We start from the raw sequence: 15635 nt of genomic DNA, 5'->3' as shown, positions 1-15635 counted from the left end.
GTTCTGTCCTGGTGACGATTGGAAGGGCGGGGTTCAAGGGCGGAGGAGCGGGAAGTGGAGGAGATGCGGTGGATAGCATCATCAACCACGTCTCGGGGGAAATTGCGGTCTTTGAGGAAGGAGGCCATCTGGGTTGTTCGGTATTGGAAGTGGTCCTCCTGGGAGCAGATGCGGCGGAGGCGGAGGAACTGGGAATATGGAATGACATTTTAACAGGGGGCAGGGTGGGAGGAGGTATAATCAGCTACACTGGCGCCAACCCCACCTTCTCCTCCGCTACAGACCCCCACTGATCCTCACCTACCACCCCACCAACCTCCAGATACATCGTATTATCCTTTGTCATTTCTGCCACCTCCAAACAGACCCCACCACTAAGGATATATTTTCCTCCCCACCCCTATCAGCATTCCGGAAAGACCACTCCCTCGTCAGGTCCACACCCCCCACCAACCCAACCTCCACTCCCGGCACCTTCCCCTGCAACCATAAGAAATGCAAAACTTGCCCCCACACCTCCGCCCTCACTTCCCTCCAAGGCCCCAAGGGATCCTTCCATATCCTTCACAAATTCACCTGCACCTCCCCACACATCATTTACTGCATCCGCTGCATCCGATGTGGCCTCCTATACATTGGGGAGACAGGCCACCTACTTGCGGAGCGTTTCAGAGAACACCTCTGGGACACCCGCACCAACCAACCCAACCGCCCTGTGGCTGAACACCTTAACTCCCCCTCCCACTCTGCCAAGGACATGCAGGTCCTTGGCCTTCTCCATCGCCAGACGGTGGCCACACGACGCCTGGAGGAAGAGCGCTTCATCTTCTGCTTAGGAACCCTCCAACCACACGGGATGAATGCAGATTTCTCCAGCTTCGTCATTTCCCCTCCCCCCACCTTATCTCAGTCCCAACCCTCGGACTCAGCACCGCCTTCTTGACCTGCAATCGTCTTCCCGACCTCTCCGCTCCCACCCCCTCTCCGGCCTATCACCCTCACCTTGACCTCCTCCCACCTATCGCATTCCCAGCGCCCCTTCCCCAAGTCCCTCCTCCCTACCTTTTATCTTAGCCTGCTTGGCACACCCTCCTCATTCCTGAAGAAGGGCTTATGCCCGAAACGTCGATTCTCCTGCCCCTTTGATGCTGCCTGACCTGCTGCGCTTTTCCAGCAACACATTTTTTTTGTTTATTTTACAGAGACCCAAGAGGAATAGTCAGATACACAAGGAAGAGATTGCCTTACTTGGTGTTGTCGGAGTCTATTGTATGAAAGAGGTTTTCCAGTTCCTCTTCATTGAGGGTTCCATCTGAGAAAAAGGCCCGAAATTCGTCCAAGGACAACTTACCATCATCTGAAACCAAGTGAACAAAAGGGTCATTGGTGACAGGAACATGCAATCAACACATGTCGCAGCAAAAGATAACAGTCTGAAATTAGTGTCGCATGGATACACAACAATCCATCCCTCCCAAACAGTTATTAATAATATTCACTGTGAAAAGTTCAGGTTCTCTGACAAATCCCTGAGGAACACTGTTTACCACCTCTCAGGAAACACAGGATTCACTGTAATCCTTTTCTCTGTCACACACTACAAAATCTGTATCACCAGATTACCACCATGTCGTGCTGACACTCTCCAATCATTTACAAGCAGCTGTTTTGTCTCTCTAATCCTAATGATCAATTCTGGCAACTCCTTCACAACTGACTGGTTTATGGGACACACAGTCTTTGGGTCAGAGGAAAGTGATTGTTCCACTAACCCAATACCTGGCATCATCATCCAGTGCTCACCTCATCTTTTAGCTTTATCTTTTTTTTCTTCATAAAATATGCAAGATAGTGCCGGATTGTGGCAACAGTTGAAGTTTTTCGCCGTATGTTACTGTGTTGTTCATTGTAGAGTACAAATGACAGTAAATCATTATTCATTCTTTGCTGCCCTCCCTACCCGAAGTGATGAACATTTCTCTCAGAATCACGCCACCTCTTTACATGAGAGTTGGCCCTTCAGATTTGCTTCAGTCTGCTGTTTAGGCCCACAGGCCTCTCAGTGGGTCAGGCCTCCGCATTCTCCAGCTGCTTTCCCCCTGCCTGTCCTCACCTCTCTCGTGGCTCCCCAAGGTCAAGAGGAAAGGGTCAATAGTGAAAGAGTCAGCTACCCCATCGACCAGGATGTCAAGCTCTCCAGTTTGAAAAGGCTCTGAGCTGGTGTTATTATCTAACAGAGACTGTACTACATCGGCCCATTTACTCTGTCAGTGTGATGTAGAAACAGTGTCTCATTTACTGTAATAGCTGCTGAACATAGATTGTGGGAGTTCCCCGAATGTTTGAGTGCGAAAGAAGCTGCTTGGTTATCAGGGAGAAAGTGAGGACTGTAGATGCTGGAGATCAGAGTCGAAGAGTGTGATGCTGGAAAAGCACAGCCGGTCTGGCAGCAACCGAGGAGCAGGACAATCAACATTTCGGGCAAGAGCCCTTCATCAGGAATGAGGCTCGTGAGCCGAGGGGGTGGAGAGAGAAATGGGAGGGGAGTGGGCTGGGGTTAAGGTAACTGAGAGTGTAATAAGGTAGATGGAGGTGGGGGTAATGGTAATAGGTCAGAGAAGAGGGAGGAGCAGATAGGTGGGAAGGAAGATGGTAAGGTAGGACAGGTCATGAGGGCGGTGCCGAGTTGGAAGGTTGGAAGTGGGATAATCCGAAGGGAGGAGAAATGAAGAAACTGGTGAAATCCACATTGATGCCATGGGATCGGAGGGTCCGGAGGCAGAAGATGAGGCGTTCTTCCTCCAGATGTTGGGTGGTTAGTGTGTGGCAGTGGAGGAGGCCCAGGATCTGCATGTCCTTGGCTGACTGGCAGGGGGAGTTGAAGTGTTCAGCCACAGGATGGTGGGATTGGTTGGTGTAGGTGTGTCCCGGAGATGTTCCCTGAAGCGCTCTGCAAGTAGGTGTCCTGTCTCCCTAATGTAGAGGAGACTGCATCAGGAGAAATGGATACAGTAAATGACATGTGTGGAAGTGCAGGTAAAACTGTGGTGGATGTGAAGGCTCCATTGGGGTCTTGGACGGTGGTGAGGGGGGAGATGTGGGCACAGGCTTTGCAATTCCTGTGGTGGCAGGGGAAGGTACTGGGAGGGAAGGTTGGGTTGCTGGGGGGTGTGGACCTGACAAGAGAATCGCACAGGGAATGGTCTTTATGGAAAGCAGATAGGGGTGGGGAGGGAAATATATCTCTGGCAGTGGGGTCCATTTGTAGGTGGCGGAAGTGGCAGAGGACGATATGATGTATCCGGAGGTTGGTGGGGTGGATGGTGAGGACCGGGGGGGTTCTGTCCTTGTTGCAGTTGGAGGGGTGAGGTTCAAGGGCGGAGGTGCAGAAAGTGGATGAGGGGCACTGAAAGGCATCATCGACCACATGGAAGGGGTAATTGAAGCCTTTGAAGAATGAGGCTATCTGATGTGTTCTGTGGTGGAATTTCACCTTCCACCACACCAACCTCCATGTACATCACATCATCCTCCGCCATTTCCGCCACCTATAAATGGACCCCACCACCAGAGATATATTTCTCTCCCCTCCCCTATCCACCTTCTGTAAAAATTATTCCCTCTGCGACTGTCTTGTCAGGTCCACACACCCCACCAACCCCACCACCCCGTGGCCGAACACTTCAACTCCCCCTCCCACTCCGCCAAGGGTCCTGGGTTTCTTCCATCGCCACACCCTAACCACCTGACGCCTGGAAGAAGAACGCCTCATCTTCCACCTTGGGACCCTCCAACCCCAGGGCATCAATGTGGATTTCACCAGTTTCCTCGCTTCCCCTCCCCCTACCTTACCCCAGTTCCAACCTTCTGCTCAGCACCGTCCTCATGACCTGCCTCATCTGTCAATCTTCCTTCCCATCTATCCACTCCATGTTCCCTCGGACCTATCACCTTTACTCCCACCTCCATCCACCTATCGCACTTTCAGCTACCTTCCCCCTAGTCTGACCCTCCCTCCCATTTCTCTCTCCACCCTCTCAGCTCACAAGCCTCATTCCTGATGAAGGGCTCTTGCCAGAAACATCACTTCTCCTGCTCCTCAGATACTTCCTGACCTGCTCTGCTTTTCCAGCACCACACTCTCGGCTCTGCTTGGTTATCAGACTGCCTAATAGAATCTGTGGTTCCAAAGCTTATTTTACATGGGATGTGTGCATCACTGGACAGGCATTTATTCAATCATAGAGTCCTACAATGCAGAAAGAGGCCATTCAGGTCATCAAGTCACCACCAACCCTCTGAATAGCACCTCACCCAGAGCCACTTCCTCCCACCCCTGTAACCCCAGTGTTTTTTTTTAACCATGGCTTAACCCATCTCGCCTGTGTACTACAGGCAATTTAGCATGGCCAATCCACCTAACCTGCACATCTTTAGACTGTGGGAGGAAACCAACACAAACACAAGGAAAAATATGTAATCTTCAGACAGTTACCCAAGCCTGGAATTGAACCTGGGTCCCTGGCACTGTGAAGCAGCAGTGCTAACTGTCCTTGAACTGATTGGAATGTTAGGCCACTATGAAAGGACAATTAAGAGTCAACCACATTTGCTGTGGGTGTGGAGTCTCACACCAGTCAAGAATGTCAGACTCCCTTTCCTGAACCAGATGAATGATTTTTAACAGCAATTAATATTGTTAAAACAATTTACCGTGACTGTTATTGAGACTAGCTTTGAATTCAAACTTTGTGAACAAATTTAGTCTATATTCCACCAGCTGCTATGGAGAGATATGAACCTGGACCCCAGAGCATGAGCCAGAGTTTCTGGATTACTTATCCAGTGACATTGCCATCATCCCTCCCAACGATCCAAAGTTAAAAAAATCAGATAAAAGTAAATGGATCCATGTCATAGCTAGGGAAACTAAAACAGAAACTGGGATTGGAAACCAAAATCTCTGAGGAAACTGAAACTAGTTGAACCAGCTAAGAAAATATAGAGGTAAAAACGATGACTGCAGATGCTGGAAACCAGAGTCTAGACTAGAATGGTGCTGGAAAAGCACAGCAGTTCAGGCAGCATCCGAGGAGCAATAAAATCGGTGTTTCGGGTAAAAGCCCTTCATCAGGAATACTGATGAAGGGCTTTTGCCCGAAACATCGATTTTACTGCTCCTCAGATGCTGCCTGAACTGCTGTGCTTTTCCAGCACCATTCTAGTCTAGACTAAGAAAATATAGAGTCAACTGAATTCAGATGGTCATTCCAGTGGTGCAGTAAGGCAGACTGAGACTAATTCTGAGGGAGCTAGGAACAGGCAAATATGTAGTTGCTACAACTGTTTCAGATACTTGAAAATAACACTGGGAGATTTACATCATTCAGGCCAGCGCAAGCAGAGATGAGGAGGGTCTGCAGACATGTGTCATTTTTTTGTAAAGACAGTGCCAAGGGAGCTCTGATTGTGCATTGCCGTCAGCTGGGAATCAAGCTAAATCCTCAAAGGAGTTGGAATTCTGCATGAGAAAGGCAGAGTTTTGAGAAAGGACCTTGTAATTGAGATTTATGTCACATATGTTGAGTAAATTGTAAAATCTGTCTTACCATTAATTGGTCATTTACAACCAACAGCAATTTACCTGTTGGTAATGCAGTGATGCCAACAGCAAGGGTTCAATTCCTGAACTAGCTGACGTGTACCATAAAGGACTCTCCTTCTCAATTTTTCCCCTTTCCAGAGGCACTATAACCCTCAGGTTGAACCAGTATCAGTCATCTCTCTCTCTCTCTCTCTCTCTCTAATGACAGAACAGCCCTATGGTCTGGTAAGACCAAGGTGGTTTCACATTTACATGCTTAACAGAGACTAATTTTTGGTTTGATTGCCAGAGTAAGACTTTCTAGAAATGAAACCTGGAGCATCAGGTTTTCCATTGGTTCTGTTTTGGAAGTTCAGTTCTTTCACATTATTGGTCTCCAGGGTGATCTTAACATTTGTTACAATGAGTCATAAGGTAGCACAAAGCTTAAGTACTACTCAAGAAGACACATTTAGTCAAAGCTCTTCATCTTATATTTATTAAGCCATTTTGCAGGAATGACATCTCAAGGTGAAAACCAATATCATTACCATGCTAGAAGACAGTATTGATTGATTGGAAGGTGAACTCTAATTGGAAGAGGTGTTTCCATGCAGAGTGCACCCATTAAGATTGATGATGTGGAGGCACTAGTGCTGGACCGGGATAGACAAAGTTGAAAGTCACACAACACCAGTTTATAGTCCAACAGATTTATTTGGAAGTACAAGTTTTTGAAGCACCACAGAATGAAGGAGCAGAGCTCCCAAAACTTGTATTTCCAAATAAACCTCTTGGACTGTAATCTGGTATTGTGTGATGATGAACTTTGGCTATTAATGTTGATTGACAGTTAACTGCCAGGTTCTGTTTACATTTTAAATCAGACAAAGTTGATTCTGATTGGCCAGGGCATTGTCCAGAGACATTAACCAGAACATGGTTGTCATCTACTTGTTGAGGTGAAACAGGCACAATAAGAGTCCTATATCTGAAGCACACAAACAAGCAATTCTGCAGCATTTAGTCAATAGAAATGCTGGTGATCAGCATGCCAGCTTTCAACCTGAAAGTCTCATAGAGGGAACCATATGCAGAAATGAACCTTCAAGAAAATGGAGAAGGATAGAAGAAACCAGAGCAGCCAAAATGAGATTTTCCTTTTGAAGCTTAGCTAACAGTTCAGCCAGGGCTCTGGGGAACTGCTGCCTGGCCCACATCATTTCCCTACTCAGCTTTGAATTTTAACATTGAACTTGAGAAGATTAATTATGATTCAGGTAACGTTTGAAATCATTGACTGGATTGAGTGTATGCAGTAATTTTATTTGAAGAATTATATTTTAACATCACCTTTTGCTTACAAAAAAATGTGCTTGCCAACACCAAGTTGAAAGTGGACTCCAAATTATTTACAGGAGAAAGAAAGGACTGCAGATACTGGTGATCAGAGTCAAAAAGTGTGGGGCAGGAAACCAAGAAGCAGGAGAGTTGACGTTTGGAGCATAAGCTCTTCATCAAGAATGTGTTCCCTCATTCCTGATGAAAAGCTTCTGCCCAAAACATTGACTCTCCTGCTCCTCAGATGCTGCCTGATTGGCTGTGCTTTTCCGGCACCACACTTGTTGACTCCAAATTATTTCTGATCCTGTTGTGGACCAGTAACTTTTCAGCAATTTGAAATCCTGATTACTCCCGAGGAGAATAAAGCCACAAGATTCCAAACTTCCAAACAAACCAAAAGAAAGTACAACTGTCTTATACCCAAGCATCCAGAATTAACATGAGGTAAACATGGATATACAGGCAAACTGTGGTCAAACGCACCATGAGCCATGCAGAAAATGGCAGGTACAACCAAGACTGATCCCCGAGTTTACCAGCAATACCCAGATATCAATCATGAATTTAAAAAATCTTTGAAGATTCCAAAACTAGAGGGCATATGTTTAAGGTGAGAGGGGAAAGATTTAAAAGGGACTTAAGGGATTGGATTACTTACAGTGTGGAAACAGGCCCTTCAGCCCAACAAGTCCGCACCGACACGCCGAAGCGTATACCACCCAGACCCATACTCCTACATTTACCCCTTCACCTAACACTACGGGCAATTTAGCATGGCCAATTCACCTAACCTCCACATTTTTGGACTGTGGGAGGAAGCCGGAGCACCTGGAGGAAACCACGCAGACACGGAGAGAACATGCAAACTCCACACAGAGAGTCGTCTGAGGCGGGAACTGAACCCGGGTCTCTGGCGCTGTGAGGCAGCAGTGCTAACCACTGTGCCACGTGCCGCCCACATACCACCGTGCTGCCCAAAGGGGAAACTTTTTCACGCAGAAAGTGGTGCGTGTATGGAATGAGCTGCCAGAGGAAATGCTGGAGGCTGCTACAATTACAGCATTTAAAAGGCATCTGGATTGGGATATGAATAGGAAGGGTTTAGAGGGATATGGGCCAAATGCTGGCACTAAATTAGTTTAGGATATCTAGTCGGCATGGATGAGTTGGACCAAAGGGTCTGTTTCCATATTGTCTATCTTTATGATTCCGTCTTCCTTGTGATGGACTTCAGCAGTTTTCTTTCAAGGACATACATTGGGATTTCCCACAAAATCCGCTGCAACTGAGATTTTTACAATGAATATTCGACTCTCAGCTGCACTGACATGACTCCAGGACTCTAGGTGACATGGGTTTCCTTTTGCCCCAAATGTCAGCTTCACTGGCCTGACACTGCCTCTACATCCCTCTAAGCCCCAGTCACTCTGGTTTTCTTAGCAATTACTACTCTAAAACCTCTCTGAGCCTCAAATGCAGGGAGCTAACCACAGCATTTCAGTACCATGGAACTGTCTGCGTTCTCCTGCTTCTCAAGCTCCACACTGTTCACAGCCCATAAACTGCTATGTCATCTGTAAAGCTCAGTGAAAGGGCAGCAGGATGACTCAGTTGTTAGCACTACTGCCTCACAGCGGCAGAGACCTGGGTTCGATTCCACCCTCGGGCGACTGTCTGTGTGGAATTTGCACATTCTCCCTATGTCTGCGTGGGCTTCTTCTGTGTGCTCTGGTTTCCTCCCCCAGTCCAAAGATGTGCAGGTTAGGTGGCTGAGCCATGGGAAATGAATGGATACAGGGATAGGCGAGGAGATGGGATGCTTTTTGGATTGTCGCTGTGGACTTGATGAGTCACATGGTCTGCTACCACACTGTAGGGATTCTATAATAACACCATCACGGCTGTAATCAATTGCTCTTAACTCATTCTAGATCAACTAAACTCCAGATTATTTGTTGTTCCTGAGCTGGTCAATCATGGTCAATCCTGTGGATGTGACTGGGAAAAGGTGCTGCTCATTCACCCAAATGAAGCCTCAGAGTCAAATATCTCGTAAAGGGTGATTCATGCTGTCTCAAGTGAGCTGTGACTCTGTAGCTATCAATCTCTCACTGAACTAGAAGATTAAGAGTTCAAGAACACCACTTCAAGTCTTTTTAAGATTGAAAATGCATCAAATGATATAGGGAGAAAGCAGAATTTGGCATTGAGATAGAGGATCAGCCAAGATTGTATTGAGCAGGCTTGAATAAGCTAGATGGCCAACTCTTGTCCCTATTTTCTATGTTTACCTGAGCACAAAATCACAAGCTAATGCAACACAGGATAGAGGGAGTGCTGCATTATTAAAGGTGCTGACTTCCAGAGAAGATGTTCAACTGACATCTTACCTAGCCTCTCTGGAAAATGTAAAAGCTCTCATAGAAACATTAAAAAAGTGAGAGTGCACTCCATAGTCTGCAGACCAGGAATGGTCCTCCAAAACAGGCCACCTTGTTGGTCTTTTATCTCTGCCTGTGAGATGGTTCTGTGCAGAAATTAGTTGCTGCATTTCCCAGCTAATAACAGTGAATGCATTTCCTATGTGTTTCATAGGCTTTAAAATGCTTTTGAATGTTTTGAACTTATGAATGGAGCTATAGAAATATAATAAACAAAATAAAATGATGTGATTAGGCATGATTTAGGATGCATAGGATGGGGAAGGAAACTGCAGGAGACGGGCCCAATTGAAATGTGGAGCTTGTTCAAGGAACAGCTACTTTGAATACTTGATAAGTATGTATCAGTCAGGCAGGGAGGAAATTGTCGAGCGAGGGAACCGTGGTTTACTGAAGAAATTGAATCTCTTGTCAAAAGGAAGAAGGAGGCTTATATAAAGATGAGAGGTGAAGGCTCAGTTAGGGTGCTTGAGAATTACAGATTAGCCAGGAAAGACCTAAAGAGAGAGCTAAGAAAAGCCAGGAGGGGTTATGCAAAGCCTTTGGCAGGTAATATCAAAGCAAACCCTAAGGCTACCTATAGGTATGTCAGGAATACAAGGATGACTAGAATAAGATAAGGGGCAGTCAAGGACAGTCGTGGGAAGTTGTGTGTGGAGTCTGAAGAGACAGGAAAGGTACTAAATGAATATTTTTCATCAGTATTCACACAGGGAAAAGACAATGTTGTCGAGAATACTGAGTACAAGCTATTAGACTACTCGGGATTGAGGTTCACAAGGAGGAGGTGTTAGCAAGTCTGGAAAGTGTGAAAATTCTCTGGGATTCTCTGGGAAGCTACAGAGGAGATTGAAGAGCGTTTGGCTTTGATCTATACATCACCATTGTCTACAAGAATAGTGCCGGAAGACTGGAGGATAGCAAATGTTGTTGCCTTGTTCAAGAAGGGGAGTAGAGACAACCCTGACAATTATAGACCTGTGAGCCTCACTTCGGTTGTGTGTAAAGTGTTGGAAAGGATTATAAGAGATAGGATTTATAATCATCTAGAAAGCAATAATTTGATTAGGAATAGTCAACACAGTTTTGTGAAAGGTAGATCGTGCGTCACGAACCTTATTGAGTTCTTTGAGAAGGTGACCAAACAGGTGAATGAGGGTAAAGCGGTTGATGTGGTGTATATGGATTTCAGTAAGGTGTTTGATAAGGTTCCCCACGGTAGGCTATTGCACAAAATACGGAAGCATGGGATAGAGGGTGACTTGGTGGTTTGGATCAGAAATTGGCTGGCTGAAAGAAGACAGGGAGTGGTGGTAGATGGGAAATATTCATCCTGGAGTTCAGTTACTAGAGGTGCACCACAAGGATCTATTTTGGGTCCACTGTTGTTTGTCATTTTTATAAATGACCTGGATGAGGGAGTAGAAGGATGTGTTAGTAAATTTGCAAAAGACACTAAGGTCAGTGGAGTTGTGGATAGTGCCGAAGGATGTTGTAGGTTACAGAGGGACATAGATAAGCTGCAGAGCTGGGCTGAGAGATCGCAAATGGAGTTTAATGTGGAAAATTGTGAGGTGATTCACTTTGGAAGGAGTAACAGGAATACAGAGTACTGGGCTAATGGTAAGATTCTTGGTAGTGTGGACAAGCAGGGAAATATCAGTGTCCATGTGCAGGTTGATAGGGTTGTTAAGAAGGTGTACAGTGTGTTAGGTTTTATTGGTATAGGGATTAAGTTTCGGAGCCATGAAGTCATGTTGCAGCTGCACAAAACTCTGGTGCGGCCAAACTTGGATGATTGCGTACAGTTCTGGTCACTGCATTATAGGAAGGACATGGAAGCATTGGAAAGGGTGTAGAGTGGATTTACCAGGATGTTGTCTGGTATGGAGGAAAGATCTTATGAGGAAGGGCTGGGGGACTTGAGATTGTTTTCCTTTAGAGAGAAGAAGGTAAAGAGGTGAATTAATAGAGACGTACAAGATAATCAGAGGATTAGATAGGGTGGACAGTGAGAGCCTTTTTCCTTGGATGGTGATGGCTAGCACGAGGGGACATAGCTTTAAATTGAGGGGTGATAGATAAAGGACAGCTGTCAAAGGTAGGTTCTTTATTCAGCGAGTAATAAGGGTGTGGAATGTCCTGCCTGCAACAGGAGTAGACTCGCCAACTTTAAGGGTATTTAAATGGTCATTGGATAAACATATGGCTGAAAATGGAATAGTGTAAGTTAGATGGGCTTCAGATTGGTTTCACGGGTCGGCATGACATTGAGGGCCAAAGGGCCTGTACTGCACTGTAATATTCTATGTTCTATGTTCCATGTTCTAAAGATTTAAATCCTTTCATTTCTTTATATATTAACTACATTACAGTTCCTTGGTGTCTTTTCAGGAACAATAGAAGATTCCTATTTCTCTTGGAGTTTGGAAGAATGGGTGGGGCGATATTATAGAAACATCTAAAATTTAAAGCAGACTAGACAGTGTCACGGAACAAATGATATTCCCAATGACTGAGGAGATCAGAACCAAGGATTACAGTTAAGGATATGGGATAGGTTATTTAGGACTGAGACAAGGAGAAATGTCTTCGCCTAGAGTATCTTCTTTTTGAAAATATTAAGTGTTTTATTTTTACAAATGCTTTCTGCCGGAGAGAATTCCTTAGGCACACCACTCTATACTACACTCCTATATCAAGTAAACAGTTCCACTTAACCATTTCTCCCTAGTTTCTGTTCTAACAACTCAAACTTTCCCAGCTTCACGCAATCTGAAAATATTTAAGCTGAAAATGTGTTGCTGGTTAAAGCACAGCAGGTCAGGCAGCATCCAAGGAAATTCGACGTTTCGGGCCAGAGCCCTTGAAAATATTTAAGCAAACACTCCCGGTGTGGCAATTTCACAAACTGAACTTTTCAACTCTGGCTCGCATGTTAAAGAGGAAATGAGTGTACAGTAATTCCAAGCTAGGAATCATGTCATTTGTGCACAATGGAAGCTGATCTATTCATGTACAAAAGACTATTGCTTATTCAATATTACTTTCCCTGAACATCCCATCAGATGGAAAAGTGTACAAGTCAGCTTCCTGCCACAATGTCGACGCAGTTTAAGCAACATTGTAGAAAACCTCAATCTGAGCTCGTTCATCAGCAGCAATTCTGGGTTTTCCGAGCCCAATGACCATGCCTGTCGCTACAATACCCTGCTCATAAATCCAGGATATTGTAGCGACATGCCTGATTGTTACCATGCCTGATTCCAATAAGAAGTATGGAATTGTGAATATTAAGCAGCTTTTGTCTATACAGCTCCTTTTGCTCCTTATAGGAACCACCTGCAAGAGTTGGCAGTTTAAAACATGTATGTTGCAGACCGAAGCCCACCCCTTTCCAGAAGATCTACTCGCCAATGATTCAGTTGGAAGCAGAGACAGTCAGACAGGATTAAATTCATGTTCCCTTGAGTGGAGAGAGGCACAAAGGAATCTCATTGACCTTTAAGCCTAACAGTAGCGACCCATAACCTCAATGGATCACCCTCACTTAATGGATACAACTATCCTGTCACTAGCAGTTGCTTCCCAGGAAGCCATATTGTAATGCCATATTGGTGTGGATGCCATTTGAAGGAAAGTGGGCACATGACACAAGGATGTACCCAGGATGGCAACCTTCCTGAGATATCCCCACACAGCAAAGGTCAGCATGGGCTCTTTAGCAGCTGCTTGGCACCACTGCCAACACCAATGAATATGCTTGGGCACTGTGAGAGTGTACACCCAGGATCAAATGGTAAGTTCCAGGGCTTCAAATGGGCCTTTCCAAAGGATAGTTTTGTGTATCAATTGATGATCGTTATAATGAATGCCTCTCCAAAATTATCCAGAAGTGGCCAGGGCTCGAGGGAGGTGGAAGGATAGCAATATGACCTGAGCAGTAACACCCTTTCGTTCAGCTGAAATCCAAACATTTACTAGTTGGGGCCCGTGAACCTTAAAACATGGATGACAATAATTGGTTTCCCTTCTGCTTTTGACTCTCCAGTCCCATTAGCTCCCAAATCTTGCAGTCCCATTTTGTCTGAGACAACAACGCATTTCCCTCTTTTTGCTACCACAGTCCTTTATGAGCCGCTACATTCCTGGACTTTGGAATGTCAGAAGTTGTTTTCCGTTCATCACTTCAGGAAGGATCCTCATTTTGAAAAACAAATGGGGTACTATGTGAGAGAGCTCATTTCTGAAGTAAGTCACTCTTAATCACTGCAGATCACTAGAAGCCACATTATATGAAGTTACTGTGTTATTGTCATTATTAGTGTCTTCAGTAAAAAAACTTGTATTTGGACAAAATACTCAAGCCTTATTCACAAAGAGTCATATGGCTAATTAAAGGATGGATTCCTTACACTAGTCATGTACGCAGCTAAACCAAGACCTCTGGAGGGGTTTACCTGTGTCCAGAGGTTTCTCAAATTTAGAAGGGATGAGATTCAGGTTTGATAATGGAGAAACCTCCAAAACTACTGGGAACCAGGTATATCTGTCTCACAGGTATGAGGGGACGGGTGAATATTGGTGGGGATGGAGTGGTGGGGAGGAAATGTTGGATCAGAATGGGAAAGGTGATTGATATCTGTTGTGGGCACGTCCACTGGAACCACCTAATCCCAATAGCTTTACTATATCATACTTAGTATCTACTTATATTCCATCTGTGTTGCATGGGAATTTCTTACAAGTTCACAGGGTAAATGTTAGAACAAGTATACATTATTACCTAGCTACATGGACCTAGCATTTAGGAAAGCATTCTAGAGACTGATTGCTTCATCCTAGGAAAAGTTTTGTTTCCCTGATGGGTGGACGGCATCTTATATTGTCTGTTAACCCCATAATCTCTTGACTACCCCATACAACAAGACTAGAGTGGTGCTGAAAATGCACAGCAGGTCAGGCAGCATCCGAGGAGCAGGAAAATTGACATTTCGGGCAAGAGCCCTTCATCTGGAATGAGGCTGGGAGCCTTGTGGGTGGAGAAATTAATGGGAGGGGGTGGGGCTGGGGAGAAGGTAGCTGGGAACGCAAATAGGTGGATGGAGGTAGGGATGAAGGTGATAGGTCATAGAGGAGGGTGGCGCGGATAGGTGGGAAGGAAGATTGACAGGTGGGACAGGTCATGAGGAGGGTGCTGAGCTGGAAGTTTGGAACTGGGGTAAGGTGGGGGAGGGGAAATGAGGAAACTTGTAAAGTCCACATTGATGCCCTGGGGCTGAAGGGTTCCAAGGCGGAAGATGAGGTGTTCTTCCTCCAGGCGTCGGTTGGTGAGGGAATGGTGGTGGAGGAGGCCAAGGACCTGCATGTCCTGGGAAGAGTGGGAGGGGGAGTTGAAATGTTGGGCCACTGGGCAGTGGGGTTCCAACTCAGCACCATCCTCATGACTTGTCCCATCTGTCCATCTTCCTTCCCACCTATCCACTCCATTCTCCTCTCCAACCCATTACCTTTACCCCTCCCTTCATTCATCTTCTGCACTCCCAGCTACCTTCTCTCTAGTCCCACCTCCTCCCATTTATCTCTCCACCCCCGAGGCTTCCAGCCTCATTCCTGATGAAGGGGTCCTGCCCGAAACGTCGATTTTCCTGCTCCTCGGATGCTGCCTGACCTGCTGAGTTTTTCTAGCACCACTCTAATCTTGACTCTAATCTCCAGCATCTGCAGTGCTCACTTTCACTTACCCCATACAACATATTCTGTCTATGTATCCCAACATTTTACTGACTTTTCTCCATTCCATCCATTGTTTTAGTATTGCACCAGGAACTAAGCTATCATTCAGTTAGTAACATCTTTGGGTCTGAATTAGCCAGTTCTAGATTTGAATTCCACTGTACAGTGTTGACAACAGAAAGCTAGGCTAACACTCCAGTGTGGTGCTGATGGAGTGCTGTACTGTCAGAGGTGCCATCTTTCAGAGGAGATACCAAATCAAAGCCCTGCATCTCTCTCCCACTCCACTGTCTTGAAAAATCACTAGTGGGTTCCCATCAATATTTCTCCACCTGTCCACAATCGACAGCAACAGATAATCTGATTCACATCACGTTTTTGCTTATTGCAGCTAGTTCTGTGCAAATTGGCAAAGTGTTTCCAAAACTGCAAATGGAATACAATTCAAAAGGAGTTCATAGTGTGATCCCGTGATCGTGAAAGGTGTTACATAAACATAGGTCTTCCTTTCTTTCATCATTGAAAGTGAC

General features: G+C 45.5%; 1 protein-coding gene across 1 annotated transcript in view; it reads right to left on the bottom strand.

Annotated features, from left to right (window-relative positions):
* necab2 (N-terminal EF-hand calcium binding protein 2) overlaps positions 1 to 15635 on the bottom strand; it is a 150241-nt gene that overhangs the window by 104133 nt on the left and 30473 nt on the right. Inside the window, exon 3 of the mRNA XM_060837520.1 lies at positions 1249 to 1357. Within this exon, the coding sequence (XP_060693503.1) occupies positions 1249 to 1357 (109 nt within the window). The remainder of the gene's footprint in view (positions 1 to 1248; positions 1358 to 15635) is intronic.

The sequence above is a fragment of the Hemiscyllium ocellatum genome, chromosome 17, assembly GCF_020745735.1.
Source record: "Hemiscyllium ocellatum isolate sHemOce1 chromosome 17, sHemOce1.pat.X.cur, whole genome shotgun sequence".
NCBI lineage: Eukaryota > Metazoa > Chordata > Chondrichthyes > Orectolobiformes > Hemiscylliidae > Hemiscyllium > Hemiscyllium ocellatum.
The sequence above is the reverse complement of the archived record's forward strand: the minus strand, read 5'-3'. Positions and strand labels throughout refer to the sequence as shown.